Genomic DNA, 16,893 nt, shown 5'->3' on the forward strand with positions numbered 1-16,893 from the left:
TGATTCCTCCTTTTAATAATCATTCTACATGTTTATTAAATGTTTTAGTCTTCATTTCTGGTCACTGGAAGACTTTTTTTTTTGTTTAATTCCTTAAATCTGCGTACTTCCAGGCAAAAAGTATGTAACTGCCTTGTTATGTGTCCCCCACAAAATACATGTTGAAATCCTAGTCCCTATACCTGTAAATGGAGTCCCTGGGTGGTACAAATGGGTAAGCATTCAGCTGCTAGCTGACAGGCTGACAATCTGAATCCATTCAGATAAGCCTTGAAAGAAAAGCCTGGTGAACTGCTCCTGAAACTTCACACCTCGTGTGGCGTGGTATGGCCAGCACTGGACTGCTCCTTGGAAACCCTATAAAGGGTCACTGTGAGTCTGCACCAACTCCATGGCATTTAACAACCGCCCCAAGCTATAGGACTTGGGGCAAATTATTGAATTAAACTGTGTCTCAGTTTCCTTTTCTGTATGAAAGGTGAAATTATGCTCCCTCAGAGAAATAAGTTAACAAAATGTACCTGGTTCAACATAAATCTGTTCTATAGAAAAATGCAAACAAATTGCTGTTCAATTTTTGATAATAATTCTGTATATGATTTGTTTAAATTATTACTTTGACATTGAAAAGGTATGTCCAAAGGGATGTTGTTTAGTCTGGGATCATAAAGAAATGCAAACTGACCACTTGGGGGGGGCGTGGTGTGGTCTCAGTATTATCCTAACTAGTGACCAGCACAGAGTACATATTCAATATTTGTATTTATACTGGGATTGTGGTTTTGGGCCAAGAAGCTTGAAAGAGAAATTATCCTTATTAGGGGAGGGATGAGGTCACACATAGTACTATCTGTACTAATGGAACTAATGTTAAACACAGTCAAGGGTTTTAGCTCCCACTTTCTGATTTGGGGTGTTTTTCCAAGCTCCCTAAGATAATGTCAATGAACACCCAAGGATGAGATCCAACATCTTAGAGCTTTCTGTCTCATCATCCCTTATTCCTCAGACCGATAAACAGTAAAACCCTTAAATGCAGTAGATTGTAGGCTTATCTCTGGGAACAGCAAAGTATGGGGAACATATGAGAATTCTACTCAACAGCCATTTAAGAGGAAAATAGTTCTCTTTTGGGGCAGAGGGTGGTGCTGCCTCTGAACAGAAAGCAGACTACTGCTGGGTTGGCTTCAGAGAAGCACCAGGCTGAGAGGGGTCGGACTTGCTTTTCATAACTACTCTCAGAGGGATTTGGAAATGATGACACCATCAACATGTTTAAAAGAGGAACTCTGTTTCTAACGTGAGTGATTTCATATATTTTAACATACTTGTTTCCTCAGGTAGTTAATCCAAAAAGTTGAAATTCGCTTTAAATCTCCTCTCATGTCTTCCATCTGACAAATTTCCCTGTCACGACCTCCCTCTGCTTTGATTTTGAGGCCCTTCTTCATGCTCCCATGGGACCCTGAGCAGATTACTCTTTAGACTCCTAATTTTACTTGCTGATGTCTCCATGAAGACCAAAAGTTCCTTAACAACAACGACCCTGTGCTTTATTTGAGTTTGTGTCCGCAGCACCTACCACGTGACTTACACTCACGTATTTACGAAGTAAATGAATCATGACAAAACAATTCACTGGTACCTACTTTGAACTGGGTCGGAATCGACTCGACGGCACTTAACAACAACAACAACGAACAACGAAGTATGCTGAGGAATCATCTTGTGGTGTTGTTGAGTGCCATCAAATCCATTCCAACTCACAGTGATCCTTGGTTATAATCTTTATGGGATAAGATCACCACATCTTTTTCTTATGAAGCAGCTGGTGGATTTGAACCACTGACCATTAAGTTAGGAGACAAAAATGTTTAACCACACTGTTCCACCAGGGTTCCTGTATTCTGGGTTTGTTGTTGTTAAGTGCCATCAAATCGGTTCTGACTCATACGGTTTCTGAGGATTAGCTCATGGATTTGAACTGCCAACCCTGCTGCAGTTCAAGCTGACCTTATGGTCCAATGCATTATTCTGCAGTGTGAATGCTGGGTGTTTTGTTGAACAGATTAGAATTACGTACATGAAATAATTAACATGACATACGATTACAAAAATTTTGATACAGAAAAGTGCAGAGATAATCTAAAGGAAGAGGTCTATGTAGGAAAAAAAGGAAAACGTACTTTCAAGTTGGAAAAATACTACCTTAAAAATATGGTTAATTCTGATTTACTGATGGGTAACAGTGACATAATTTAAAGACTATAAAAATGTTTTGAATATTGGGGAGCTTCAAAAAGAAAATGGAGTTTTCCCACAAACTTTTAAAGCCCCCTTGTATGCTTCAATGCTTTTGTTCAGACCAACAATAAATTGAGTTCTTATTCTAGAACTTTTCATTACTAATGGCAAAAGAAAGAAACCTTAAGGATGCTAATTTTAAGGGAGAAGCCTTGAAAGAAGAAACTGTGTTTTCATTCATCATTCTATCTTCAACATGCAGCTTAACTATAGGATCAGTCCAGACTTACCACCCTGTTATTCATGCACATTTCAATGATAATTTCATAGATGCAATGGTTCAATCATATCAGGTAATGTAACAAAACACAAAACGGACCATAAAACAGTTCACACTGGGCTCTTCTAAAGCCTATCCTGTACAACATTTACGATTTATACTTTCAGTGTAATACATTGTCCCTCACAGATTGACTCACTCAAGAACTTGTTTGCAAGAAAATGTGATATATTCACTACTTAAATTATAGCAACATCTAAAATCACAGTTGTTAGTCTTACTAAGAATTCATATAATATCCTATAAATAAAATTTTCTTTGTGAATAGTTGTTTACAAGATACAGTAAATATAGTTTAAAAAGACAGTACATTCATGAACCTTGAAATAACTTTCAGTGCCTTAATTTTATTCACATGTTACTATACTGACTGCTATCATTTTGAAAACATACCTGTTCGCCATACAGTATAGGACGGTTTAGGTTTATTCCCTTAATTGCTTGGTTTTGAGTCAGCACTGTAGCAAATGCTATCACACTTTGCATACCCTAAAAACAGGTAAATATATTAAGTAAACTGACAAAGCCTGGAAGTTAATGTGCTATATTGCAAGGTCGGTTTGAACTGCAAGGCCAATGGTTCAAGCCCACCAGCCACTCCTCAGAAAGCCTATACGGGGGCATTATGGGTTAGAATCAATTCGACGGCACTTAACAAGAACAAAAAAGTATTTTAGTTGTCTTGGGGCTAATAAAACTATATCCATTTTATTACACTCTTTCAATGGAAGGCTGATGAAATTCAGTTCTTTTTTCCTGGGCCTAAAATCTGTGACAAGCATGGGGAGTTTCTTTAGGTTTCAGCAACCACTGTCCCTAGGTTGTTTTGCCTCTGGGTTTGCTCCCAAGTCCTCAAAGTTCAAGGAGTTCTGTTAGCATAGTGGTTCTACAGGAGAAAGATGAGGCTTTCTGCTCCCGTGAAGATGTACAGCCCCGGAAACCCTATGCAGGATGGCTATGATTGGGAACTGACTCCATGTATACCACCACCACCTGAAAGTTCTATGTGATACCCAGGGATGCAAATCTCAGCTACACAGACACACATGTGAATATCAGCAAGGTGTTCATGCTGCTTATAACACATTCCTTTGTATAAGGAATTTTATTTTTTACTAGTACTTCCAAGTGTGTGTGCATGCATGTGAAAGAGACAGGGAAGGATTGCTGGTCACATTTTTCACAGCTCCTATGGGTCTCCCTCCCTACCTTCTTGGAAGGCTCGACTCCTCCCTGCCTCCACGATGGACACTACCACACACATCCAGCTGTTTGATCTCCCCTCACCTCACCTTTCCTCCTGCCTTCCCATTCAGCCTTTTGTTGTTATCAAGTGACTTCAAGTTGGTTCAGACTCATAGCAACCCTTATAGGGTTTCCGAAGAGAGGCTGGTGGATTTGGACCAATGACTTTGTGGTTAGAGTCTAGCGCTTATCCTACAGCATCACACCAGGACTTGTATAGCCTTATAGATTTCACCTAATGGGAGAACAGCCCTGGAGCGACTCACTCTCCAACTCTAGGTTGCTTCAGACTACAAACTTCTTACAAGGGGACAGCTCAGTTTGTACTCGACTCTCTGCCTTATTTAGAGATACTTCTCTGTTATGACGCAATATATATTTTTTTGTTCTGTATATGTGTGTGCATCATATGGCACTTGGCCAACCCCACTGCTTGATCTGTTGGCAGGAAGAAGACAGGGTCCTTTGCCTGCAGCACGAGAGGGATACACATATCCCACCCCGTGGCCATGGGTCATAGGCCATGGTGCCCACCACTACTGAAGCTGATCTTACTCTGCTTGTTACATGTAAGTAAAGATTGCTCTATCTATATATAGTGATGCTATGTGAATCATTATTTTTATTGATGACCTCAACACCTATTGACACCACCTCCAAAAAAGACCTCAAATTAGTAAGCTCCTCTCCATTTTTGGGGCCACCCCATGTGGTCATTTACCATGTCTCACTTAGAAAGCTGTAGTAACTTGCTAAGTGCTCAGTTGGCTTCCTCTTGCCACACTCTAACTTCTCACTGCGGAATCAGTGATCCTTTGAAAACATCAATAAAATCATGGCACCCTACAACTTAAATAAAGCCTTTCCAAGGTTCCCCATTGCATTTACAACCAGGGTTTCAAACCTGTTCTTCCAAGTTCAGTCTTCAGAACGAACCCAAATTTGTAAAATGTGGGTCAACTGGAACGATAACCTTAACAGATAATTATGGGTCTACACCCTGCTAGAAACAGTCTCCCTCTTAGAAAACTTTCAGTGTGCACGATACATAGCAACCATACATCTTGATGAGCACAGTAGGAAACAATGGTGCCCCATTCAAATATGGCAGCCTATTGTACCACTTGACTGTGCGCCACTCTCCACAGTCCTTCCAGTCATCTAGTCTCTGCACCAAGCTCCTGACAAAGCTCCTACACTTCTTCCAAGTCTCCCATTCCAGGACAGCTCTGACCCATAATGTTTCCCATCCTGATTCTTGTTCTGCTTAACCCAAATTACAAAATTTTAAAAATTGGGTATAGCAGACATTACTTAAAAAATTGGGGTCTGTTCTGATTTTGCTCCATTGGCCATGCCTAAACTGGTTTAAATGAGTTCAAAGCCCTGCTTATAACATAATCCTCTCTCCTATTCTCCAACCCATGTGACCTTACCTAAGCTGGTCTCTTTGAACCTCTCTACCTTCACTTCAGAAGTCCTGGTGTGGCACTGTAGGACAAGCCCTGGACTATTAACCACTGACTTGACAGCACTTAAGAACACTGCCTTCACTTCAAACTACTCTTTACTCCCTGTGTTCAGCCACATTGGCCTTTTGGTTCTTACTCATAAAACCTGTCAGGCTCTTCCTTGCTTTCAATTAGTTTTATTATTCATGTACCAGCTTAGAGTCTATGTGTGCTAGAGTCCTTGCCTAGAATGCTCCATAGCAGTTTCTTTTCATTCTTCATTAATATTAATCCCTTAGAAAGGTCCTCATGGAACCCTAATGGCACAGTGGTTAAAGCTGCATTCGGTGTTCAGTTGCTAACCAACAAATTGAAGGTTTGAACCCACAAGTCACTCCATACAAGAAAGATGTGGCAGTCTGCTTTCGCAAAGGTTACAGTCTTGGAAACCCAATTAAAACAACCCACTGTCATAATAACCCTGTATATGATCTCTAAGACTGTAAATATTTACAGAAGCAGAAAAGTCTCATCTTTTTCCTGCAGGGTGGCTAGTGGGTTTGAACTGTCAACCTTATGGCTAGCAGTCCAGTGCTCATCCTACAGTGCTACTAGAGCTCCCTTGGGAACCCTAGGGGTGTATTTCTATTCTGTCTAGGAGCTCAATGAGTCAGAGTCAACTTGATGGCAGTGGATTTGGTGATCTGGGGAGAGGTCTTTAGCAACCATCCTATCTTAGGAGGTTCCTCTTCTCCAGTATTAAAATACCCTGTCTGCCATTTTCATAGCACATTTTTCTATTTATTTGTTTACTAACATTCTCCCAACTAGCATATGACCTCCTTAAGGGCAAAGATCATAGTAGCTCACTGTTGTACCCTGAGTGATGAGCACAGTGCCTGGCACATGTAGGCCATAAATACTGAATCCATTTAATGCTTTCATCACGCACTGGCTACCCCAGCTCCTTTAAAATTAGGTTTCCTTCAGCACCTGTTACCTCAAAAAGCCACCTGGCTCAGCTTACTATTTTTTTGTCCCAGTGGTTTTGCAGGTTATGAAATCAGTCTGTACAATAGATACCCCAAAGTGGTTTGAAGATTTGAAAGCCTGTTTGAAAGTCGAATCTGAAGACATGCAAAAAAACACATTCCTCATTATCAGACCAGATGAATCTCCCCAGAGCACTTTTTTTGGCAAACCATCATTTTAGGGTTTTATGCTGCAATATGTATAACTGCTGTAGTTATTAACTGCCATCGAGTCTGTCTGGCTCATAACAAGCCTCTACAGGGTTTCCAAGGAGCAGCTGGTAGCAACCCCTATAAGGCTTCCGAGGAACGGCCTTGCAGCCTTGCCAACCTTGTGGTTCAAACCAAACTTGTGGTCCAGTAGTTATACATAACTACTCACTGCAAAATTTTTTAAAAATTAAAGAATGTGTATTAACTAATGAAGTATTTGTTTAATAAAAATGAGCATGATCTATTTCTTCATAAATCATATATAGGTCTGGATGGAAGTTTGTTGTTGCCGTTAAATACCGAGTCGATTCCGACTCATATCCCCCCTGTATAGTGTTTCTGAGGCTGTAAATCTCTTACGGGAGCAGACTAGCTCATCTTTCTTTCATAGAGCAGTTGGTGGGCTTAAACCACTGACCTTGTGGTTTGCAGTCTGGTGCTTATCTTATGAAGCCACTGAGCTCCTGGTGATAGCTTTAGGAATATTTTTATTATGTTGCTGTTGTTGAGTGCTGTCAAGTTGGTTCTGACTCATAGTGACCCTGTATAGGGTTTCCAAGGAGCAGCTGGTGGGTTTGAACTGCCAACCTTGTGGTTCACAGTTCAGTGGTGATCCTTCAGTGAGTCTAAACACATTATTTTTCTATGGTATTATTTACTAAAATCTGATTTTATAAACTGTTAGTACTATTATTTTTAGGGGAAACAACAACAAAAAAAACCCCACTTTCTCTGATGTTAAGACATTGTTTATTTAGTGCCTTCAAGTCGATTTCCACTCATAGCAACCCTGTATACAGTTTCCAAGGAACGCCTAATGGATTTGAACCACTGATCTAACAGTTCAAACCAACTTTGTGGTCCAGGACTTATACTACAGCATCAGACCAGAACTCTAGTCCATCAGACATTAGGGGCAAGATCATTCTTTAGACTCGGGACCTCTTGAACAATTCTGTGCTAGTCTGGTTTCCTGGGAAAATAGCATCCCTTAGCTCATAACCAAATTACTTACCAGGTCACAATCTCCCAGATCTAATTTCTCTAAGGAGGAATTAATTTGGAGCATTGCAGCAAAAAACATTCCACCTTTATTTTCAATCTTATTTCCAGTCATTCTGAGGTATTTCAGAGTTGTGTTCTTCTGAAAAGGAAAAGAATTAAAATTGGATATAGTTAAGATTTCAATTCACATCTGAGTTAAAGGCTATGTTCCTTCAAAGTTAACATTCAATTTCCCATAATAAATAAAAAGCTAGTTGAATAGCAAGAAAGTTCAGGAAACGGATGTCCAAGCAATGCCTAGCAAATGAAACAAATTTTAATGAACTTTCCTTTCATTAGAAAATCTGCAAATTTACCTTATAAGAAAATGATCAGTTTTTTATTGTAAAACTCAGATAACAAAATCAGCCATTTCAAAGAGTATCATTCAGTAGAGTCTACCATCTAATACTGTACAACTATCACTTCTGTCTAGTTCCAAGACATTTCATTCTCCTCGAAGGAGAGTTCATACTCACGAAGAAAAATCACTTTCCAGTCCCCATGTATCATTTTTGTTTCTGTTTTTTTACAGGGAAATTATAGTAAATTCTATACTGCAAATTCCTGCAATAATAGTAGTAAGAAACAATTATTTGTGAATGGATACAAAGGTAGACATATATGCTAAAGGGATGTGGGAGATCATATGGGAGTATGCCCGCATGCAGAGAGAGGTATGGTGTGGATTTTTCTATATACATATCTGTAAATGCTATATGTATATCCATATATAGGATAGAATGCTACAGTCAATTACTTGACATGGATGGCTCTTGTAGTCATAGTCTTTATAATTCTTACCAAATGACTGAGTTATTATGCAAATGAGAGGTGTTAGTGACACACCAAGGGGATTGAATAGCTTGCCAGTAGTTTAAATAAAGTACATGGCATCCATAAGGGGCTGTTGTTCTTAGGTGTTGCTTAGTCACAGTGACCCTATACACAACAGAATGAAGCACTGCACAGGCCTGAACCTTCTTCACAACTGCAGTTCTGCTTGAGCCCATTGTTGCTGCCACTGTATCATGTCAACTGATCTTGTAGGAGTCTTCCTCTTTTTCACTGATCCTCCACTTTACCAAGCATGATGTTTTTCACCAGGGCCTGGTCCCTTCTGACAACAAGTCCAAAGTATGAGAATATTCAGCATTCAGCCTGTATGTCTTCCTAGACAGATATTTGTTCTTCTGGCAGTCCACGGTACTTTAAATATTCTTTGCCAACAACATTATTCAAATGAATCAATTCTTCTATAGTTTTCCTTATTCGCTGACCAACTTTCATATTCATATGAGGCTTGTCTCAGGTGACCTTAGACCTCAAAGTGACATCTTTGTTCTCGAACAATTTAAAGAGGTCTTTTGCTGCAGATTTGCCTAATGCAGTACATCATTTGACTTCTTGAAGGCAAATGCTTCCCCAAGCATTAATTGTTGATCCAAGCAAAATGAAGTCTTTGAAAATTTCAATCTTTTCTGTTTATTATGTTGTTTATTGCTCCAATATGAGAATTTTTGTTTTCTTTACACTGAGGTACAATTCATACTAAAGACTCGAGTCTTAGAACTTCACCAGTAAGGATTTGAAGTCTTCTTCACTTCCAGCAAAGAATTGGTCATCTACATATCACAGGCTGTTAATGAATCTTCCCCCAACAACCCCAACCCCCCAAAATATCACTTTTAAAAAATAATATTTTATTGTGGTTCTGGAACAGTAGTTAACACATTAAGTCAGGTTCCCAATGAACAATGAATGCACACATTTTTCAGAGACACTGATTACATTTCCCACAATGTATTAACATTCTCATTAACTACCTTCTGGGTGTTTTGTTTCTAGTAATCTGGTGTCCCTGTTCCTTTATGCTTTTATCTTTGCTGTAGAGTAATTGTTGACCATTTATTCTCATATAGATGGCATTCTAAAGATGCATAGTACTCATTGGTAAGTTTTATTTTATGAGCCAATCAGTGTTTTAGCTGAAAGGTGTGCCCTCAGAGGGTACTCTTTTGGTTCAAGGTTTATGGTGTATTTCAGGGTGATAGGCTCAGCGGGTCCAGTAAGTCTGGACTTTTAAAGAATTTGAGTTCTGTGCCACATTTCCAATTCTGGCCACCATCAATATCCCCCTGTTGTGTCCCTGATTAGAATGGCTGTTAGTGATAGCCGGGCACTATAATGGTCTCCTGACTCCACGGCACAAAACAACAACAACAACAATAATGGCCCCAGCATCAATAAAGCCATGGTTCATGTAGACCATTAGTTCTGTAGATTAGTTTCCCCTTTATGACTTCTAAAGTGATATAATCCTCACACAACTGCAAAGTTTAATTATATCTCTTATTCTATTCTTTTGATAAATCTTTCACACACAAAAAGATGCCAGATGTTTCATAACTCTAAAGAATAAATATTAGGACATATAAGAGTAAATATATTTAAATGAATTCAAATCCCCTGAAGATCAGGAACAAACAAGGATGTCTGCTCTCATCATTTCTATTCAATATTGTGTTACAAGTTCTAACCAAAGCAACTGGTGGTAGTGGTTGTGTCCTGTGGACTCGGTTCCGACTCATAGCGACCTTGTATAGGGTTTCTGAGGCTTAGCTCTTTATGAGAGCAGAAAGTCTCATTTTTCTCCAGCAGAATGGCTGGTAGTTTCGAGCTGCTGACCTTGAGGTTAGCAGCCCAACTCATAACCACTACACTACCAGAGCTTCTTAACCAAAGCAATTAAGCAAGAAAAAGAAAAATTACTAATACTGGAAAAGAAGAAAATTATCTCTTTGCCTGTGATATAATCTTGTATGAAGAAAAGCCTACCAACTCTATAAAAACAAAACTATTAGGACTAATATATGAGGCTCCTTAAAAATAAACAGAATTACCATTTGACCCAGCAATTCCACTCATACTATATGCCCAAAAGAACAGAAAGAAAGGCAAAAAGATATTTGTATACCAGCATGCCTCCAGCACTATTCACAATAGTCAAAAGGTAGCAACACCATAAACACCCATCAAAAGAGGAATGGATAAACAAAATGTGGTATACACAGACTATAGAACATTGTTGTTGTGAAGTGCCTTAGAGTTCTTTCTGACTCATAACAACTCTGTATAGAGTTTTCAAGAAGCGACTGGTGGGTTTGAACTGCTGATCTTGCAGTTCAAACTCACCTTGCAGTCCAATGCATTATCCTATAGCATCACACCAGTACCCCTAGAGCATTACTCATCCATAAAGAGAAATGAAGTCCTGATACATGCTACAACAAAGATGAACCTTGAAAACAATCTGTTAAGTAAAATAAGTCAATTACAAAGGACAAATAACATAAGATCCTTTATACAAAATATCTAGAAGAGGTAAATATCTAGAATAGGTAGAGAGACCCCTTTGTCTTTATGGTTACCTGCGGTGAGAGAGAGAGGGAAGAGGGCCACTGAGTTTTTGTTAAGGGTGATGGAAAAATTTGGAAATGGAAATGGAAGAGTGCTGAGGGTTGTACAACATAATATTGTTGTACACAAATGTTGAAATGGCTATTTTTTAATATATGTTGGTACCACAATAAAAATAAATACATCCCTACAAATATGAAAACGTAAGTTCACATTACCATTTGATTCTATAGGATTTAAGCTATCAGAATTTAAATTCCAAAACAAAATGCTAGCTGGAGGTATACGAATGCTTACATATAGTGCTTTAGCGATCAAGTCTCCACCATCAGGTCCAATATCATTAAACATAAGGTTTAAGTAAATGAGATTAAGTTGTTTCTAGAATAAGGAGAGAAGTTATTACACATGTGTTATTGGAAATCTATCAATAATACATATTTCGGGGTTAATTTAACTAAAGCCTTTTCTCGCCAAAGAAAATGTTCTTTAAAACCAACAAAAATTTAAAAGTGTAACAAAAGTAACTGTTGTTGTTAGGTGCCATTGAATCAGTTCCAACTCATAGTGACTCTACGTACAACAGAAGGAAACATTACCCAATCCTGTGATATCCTCACAATCACTGTTATGTTTGAGCCTACTATTGCAGACATAGTGTCAATCCATTCCTTTTGTTAAGGAGCTTACTCTTTTCTCTGTCCCTTAACTGTACTAAGCATGATGGCGTTCTTTAAGGACTGGTCCCTCCTGATAACATGTCTGTCTAAAATTTGTGAGATGAAGTCTTGCCATTTGACTTCCAAGGAGCTTTGGCTGTACTTCCTCCAAGACAGATGTGTTTATTCTTCTGGCACTCCATATTCAATATTCTTTGTGAATGCAATTCAAATGTGTTGATTCTTTTTCAGTTTTCCTTTTTTACTGTCCATCTTTTGAATACATATGAGATGACTGAAAATGCCTCTGGTTTGGGTTAATCACACCTTAGTCATTAAGGTACCATTTTTGTTTTTACGTTTTAAAGAGGTCTTTTGTAGTAGTTTTGCTTAATGGAAAATACCATTTGATTTACTGACTGCTACTCCCATGAGTGTTTTCTGTGGACCTAAGTAAAGTGAAATCCTTGACAACTTCAATATTTTCTCCATTTATCATAATGTTTGGGATTCCTGGTGGCATAGTGGCTAAGCGATAGGCTGCTAACTGAAAAATTAATGGTTCAAACCCACCAGTCAGTCGCTCTGTGGAAGACAGATGTAAAATGTGGCACTCCACCTCCATAAATATTTACAACTTTAGAAATTCTGTAAGTCAGAATCGACTCAGAGTTAATGGGCTTGGTTCTTTTTGGTTTTATCATATTGCCTATCCTGGTGTGGCACTGTAGGTTAATATGCTAGACTGCAAAGTTGGTTTGAATCACAAGGTTGGTGGTTCAAGCCCACCAGCCACTCATCAGAAACCCTATACAGGGTTGCTATGGGTCAGAACGGCATCCTGGTGTGGGGCTGTGGGTTAATGCACTGGATTGCAGTCATTTGAACTGTAAGGTCAGCGGTTCAAGTTCACCAGCTGCTCCACGGAAGTCCTATACAGGGTCACTATGGGTTGGAATCGACTTGATGGCATTAAACAACAACAAAATTGTTCCAGTTGTGAGGATTTTTGTTTTCTTTACATTGATGTATAATCTACACTGAAAACTATATAGTCTTTGACTTGCATCAGTAAATGCTTCAAGTTCTCTTCACTTTCAGTAAAAAAGGTTGTGTCATCTACATAATCTACATATTGCTAGCTGTTATTTAATCTTCCTCTAATCCTGATGCCACATTCTTTATATAATCCAGCTTCTTAGATTTTTTTGCTCAATATACAGACTGAATAAGTATGGTGAAAGAATACAACACCGATGCATATGTTTTCCGATTTTAAACTATAGCTATCTCCTTGTTCTGTCATTTGTTAAACTAGGGGTGTTTGTGTGTTGCTGTGATGCTGGAAACCATGCCACCAGTATTTGAAATACCAGCAGCGTCACCATGGTGGACAGGTTTCAGTAGAGCTTCTAGATTAAGGCAGACTAGGAAGAAGGATTTAGCAATCAACTTCTGAAAACAATGAGCCATGAAAATTTTATGAATAATGGCAAAAAGTCACCATTCTCATTTAAACACAAATAGAAGTGCCATATAAATGAAACAAAAATACTTTCAGTTTTGGCCAGTGATTCAAAATATATGTTTATGTATTGATGTAGCCTTGGTGCAAAAGTGTCCTAGGTTGATTTAAGATCTCTAGGTACCAGGTTTCTGAGACCAAACACAGACAGACACATTTCCAGAGTATTTTCTTTCAAGTGTCATAACATAGTCAGGACCCTTGATATTTTGCAAAATTGGTGTTTTGTGTGGGTGCCAGAAGACTAACTGCTTTCACGCTAAGTAGGAGAAACGTAAGAACATTTGGTAGAAAAATACTACCTGAAGGAGTTTGGCAGCATAGTATGCACCAACATCTCTTAGGAGGTTATATCTAACATCCAAACCTGGAAGACACAGATGAAGAGAGGCCGACATTCCTTATCATGAACACTTAAAATTCAGGTCAACAAAAAGCAGGAGGTATTGATTCTTAAAGAAACAAACCATTAATATATGAAGTCTTCTTTAAAATTCTGGAAAGAATCCAAAAATCTTCACCTGTTACTCTTTCTACTGGTACTAACCGATTGTTACCAGCAATTTTTAATGTGATTCCTCTTCCCAACCTGTTAAAATTAAATAAAAAAATTTTAAATATATATATTTTGAAGAATAAAAGAAAACAAATTCGGTAAAGAAAAAATATGTTATTTTCTTCATTTATATGAGGGTAGCTATGAGTCGGAATCAATCAGATGGCAGTGTATATATGGGGTAAGTAAAAAGTATTGCTACAAAATCATTGTTGTTGTTAGGTGCTATTGAATCAGTTCTGACCCAGCAACTCTGTATAGGGTTTCTAAGACTGTAAATCTTTAAGGGACCAAAAAGTCTCATCTTTCTCCCAAGGAGTAGTTGGTGGATTTGAACTGCTGACCTTGTTGTTGTTGTTGTTGTTGTTATGTGCCATGGAGTCAGTTCTGACTCATAGTAACCCTGCACAGGGTTTCTGAGGCTGTAAATCTTTACGGGAGCAGAATGCCTCATCTTTCTCCCATGGAACCGCTGGTAGTTTCGAACTGCTGACCTTGAGGTTAGCATCTCAATTTGTAACCACTACACTACACAGTCCAATATTTATTCTACATAGCTACAACCATTCACAAAACCATCGATATCTTTACTAAACAAAAATATCAAAATGTAAAGCTATTGTTTCTCAATATATCCTCTATCTAGGGCTATCCACTTCTGCAGCTAGTGTTTCCATCTGTCTAACTTTTCCCTATTTACACCCTGGAGGGACTCAACTTGTGCTCCTTTTAAATGTCCTTGAAGTTTGGGGAACAAAAAGAAGGTTGAAGAGCAAGATCAGGCTGTAGAGTGGATGGGGTAAGGTTTCCCAATGAAATTCTTGTAGGAGACAGCTTTTGCTACCCTTGAAGAATGAGCAGGTGCATTATTGTGATAAAAACAAATTCCTAGGCACAGTTTTCATTTTTTTTTTTTGTTTTAAACCAGTGGAGCTTTCTCATTTTCCTATATTTTTTTCCTAGTAAATTCCCATGATAATCCTGTGTTCTTCAAGAAAATCTATCAAGATAATCCCTTTGGGATCTCCAAAATACCCAATCATCATAACCTTCTGAGCTGACCTCTCTGCCTTGAATTGAACTAGCCCAGCAGACCCCCTGTGGAGTCACTGTTTGGATTGGACTTTTCTTTTTAAGGTAGCCTAAGGAGTCTTGGTGTAGTACTGTGAGTTAATGAACTGGACTGCAAAGTCACTTTGAATTGCAAGGTTGGCAGTTCAAACTCACCAGCTGCTCCTTGAAAACCTTATACAGGGTTGCTATGAGTCAGAACTAACTTGACAGCACTTATCAACAACAAGACTTGGAGTCATGGTGTAGCACAGTATAAGGATAAGCATGGGACTGCCAATCACAAGGTTGGCAGTTCAAGCCCACCAGCCACGTCTCAGAAACCCTATATAGGATGTCTCTATGAGTCAGAATTGTCTTGATAGCACTTAACAATAACAACAACAAGACTAAGATGAATGTATTACTAAGAAAACAACTGCAGCCATCCACTGATCAGACTTGTTTAAATATATTTTGTTTAGAATGTATGAACTGAAACATCCATAGGTACCAACTGAAACTGTAGTGGCAATACTTTTTGACTTACCCTTATATAGTACCATTATGAACAGAATTTATTGGAATCAGGTATACACCATAATACAATAGACTCACAACAAAATAACTTAAAACAATATTGAACATTCTACAGACTTTTGCAAAGCACTTTAATATAGATCATTTAATTTCCCACAAAGAAAAAACGTTACATATAATACAACGAAGTCTTGAATACTTTATCTAATTTCAGAAAGCTCAGAAGAGTGAAGGACAAATCTCACATAGTTCTTCCCACTATGTTACGCCATCATTAAGGTGCACACCACCCCAACTCCTCTGTCATTTGTCACACTGTGGTGGCTTTCATGCTGCTGTGATGTGGAAAGCTATACCACTGGTGTTTTAAATACCAACAGGATCACCCGTGTTAGACAGCTTTGAGCAGAGATTCCAGATTGAAACCAGAATAGGAATAAGGAATAGGCAGTCTACCTGTGAAGGTTTAGGCCCTGAAAAACCTTATGAGTAGCAGCAAAACACAGTAAAATCTAGTGGCAAAGATGAGCCCCTCGGGTTGGAAGGCACTCAAAATACAACTAGAAAAAGTGGCCTCCTCAAAGTAGAGTGGACATTAATGGCGTAGATGGAGGCAAAGCTTTTGGGATCTGCATTTGCAGATGGGTCACAATTCAAAATGAGAAGAAACATCATTAATAATCGGAATATAAAAAGTATTAACCTAGAAAAATGGAAAGTTGTCAAAAATGAAATGGAACACATAAAGATCATAAAGATCAATATCTAAGGCATTAATGAGCTGAAATGAACAGGTGTTGGCCATATTGAATTGGATACTCTTATATGGAGTCCTGGTGTGCTGCTGTGGGTTAATGCACCAGACTGCAAAGTTATTTGAATCTCAAGGTCGGCAGTTCAAGCTCACCAGTCGCTCCTTAGAAACCCTATACAGGGTCACTATGGGTCAGAATTGACTTCACAGCATTTAACAACAACAATGGTAACCCTAATAATGCATACATTATCAAACAGTATCATTAATATCACATGTAACTAAAAATAGTTGCCTCAGTATACTGACAGGTCGCTGCCAAAAATTCAAGCTGTATTCAGAAGAGGACATGCAATGAGGGATATCATTGCTGACATCAGATGGTCTTGGCTGAAAGCAGAGAAAACCAGAGAAAGATGTTCACTTGTTCGATTGCGTGGATTATAACAAACAATGGATAACATTGTAAAGAATGAGAATTCCAGAACACTTTACTGTGTTCCTGCACAACGTGCACATAGTCCTTCAAACAGAACAAGGATACTGGTTTAAAATCAGGAAAGGTGTTGTGTCAGGATTGTATTCTTTCACTATGTTTATTCAATTTGTATGCTGAGCAATTATTTAGAAACTCTGGACCATATGAAGGAGAATGCTACATCAGGATTGGAGGAAGGTTCATTAACAACTTGGGATATTCAACTGACACAACATTGCTTGCTGAAAGTGAAGACTTGAGGCACTTGCTGATGAAGATCAACGAACACAGTCTTCAGTATGGATTATAATTCAGTGAAAAGAAAACTAAAATTCTCATAATT

At 38.5% G+C, this 16,893-nt stretch overlaps 1 protein-coding gene across 1 annotated transcript in view; it reads right to left on the reverse strand.

Moving 5' to 3' along the window:
• The window catches only part of LRRC34 (leucine rich repeat containing 34), a 31,246-nt gene that overhangs the window by 3,314 nt on the left and 11,039 nt on the right, over positions 1-16,893 (reverse strand). The window contains exons 4-8 of the mRNA XM_006861857.1: positions 13,640-13,761; positions 13,475-13,539; positions 11,286-11,369; positions 7,540-7,668; positions 2,978-3,073 (exon numbers count right to left, since the gene is read on the reverse strand). Coding sequence (XP_006861919.1) covers positions 2,978-3,073; positions 7,540-7,668; positions 11,286-11,369; positions 13,475-13,539; positions 13,640-13,761 — 496 coding nt within the window. The remainder of the gene's footprint in view (positions 1-2,977; positions 3,074-7,539; positions 7,669-11,285; positions 11,370-13,474; positions 13,540-13,639; positions 13,762-16,893) is intronic.

This window comes from Chrysochloris asiatica, unplaced genomic scaffold, assembly GCF_000296735.1.
Source record: "Chrysochloris asiatica unplaced genomic scaffold, ChrAsi1.0 scaffold00043, whole genome shotgun sequence".
Taxonomy (NCBI): Eukaryota; Metazoa; Chordata; class Mammalia; order Afrosoricida; family Chrysochloridae; genus Chrysochloris; species Chrysochloris asiatica.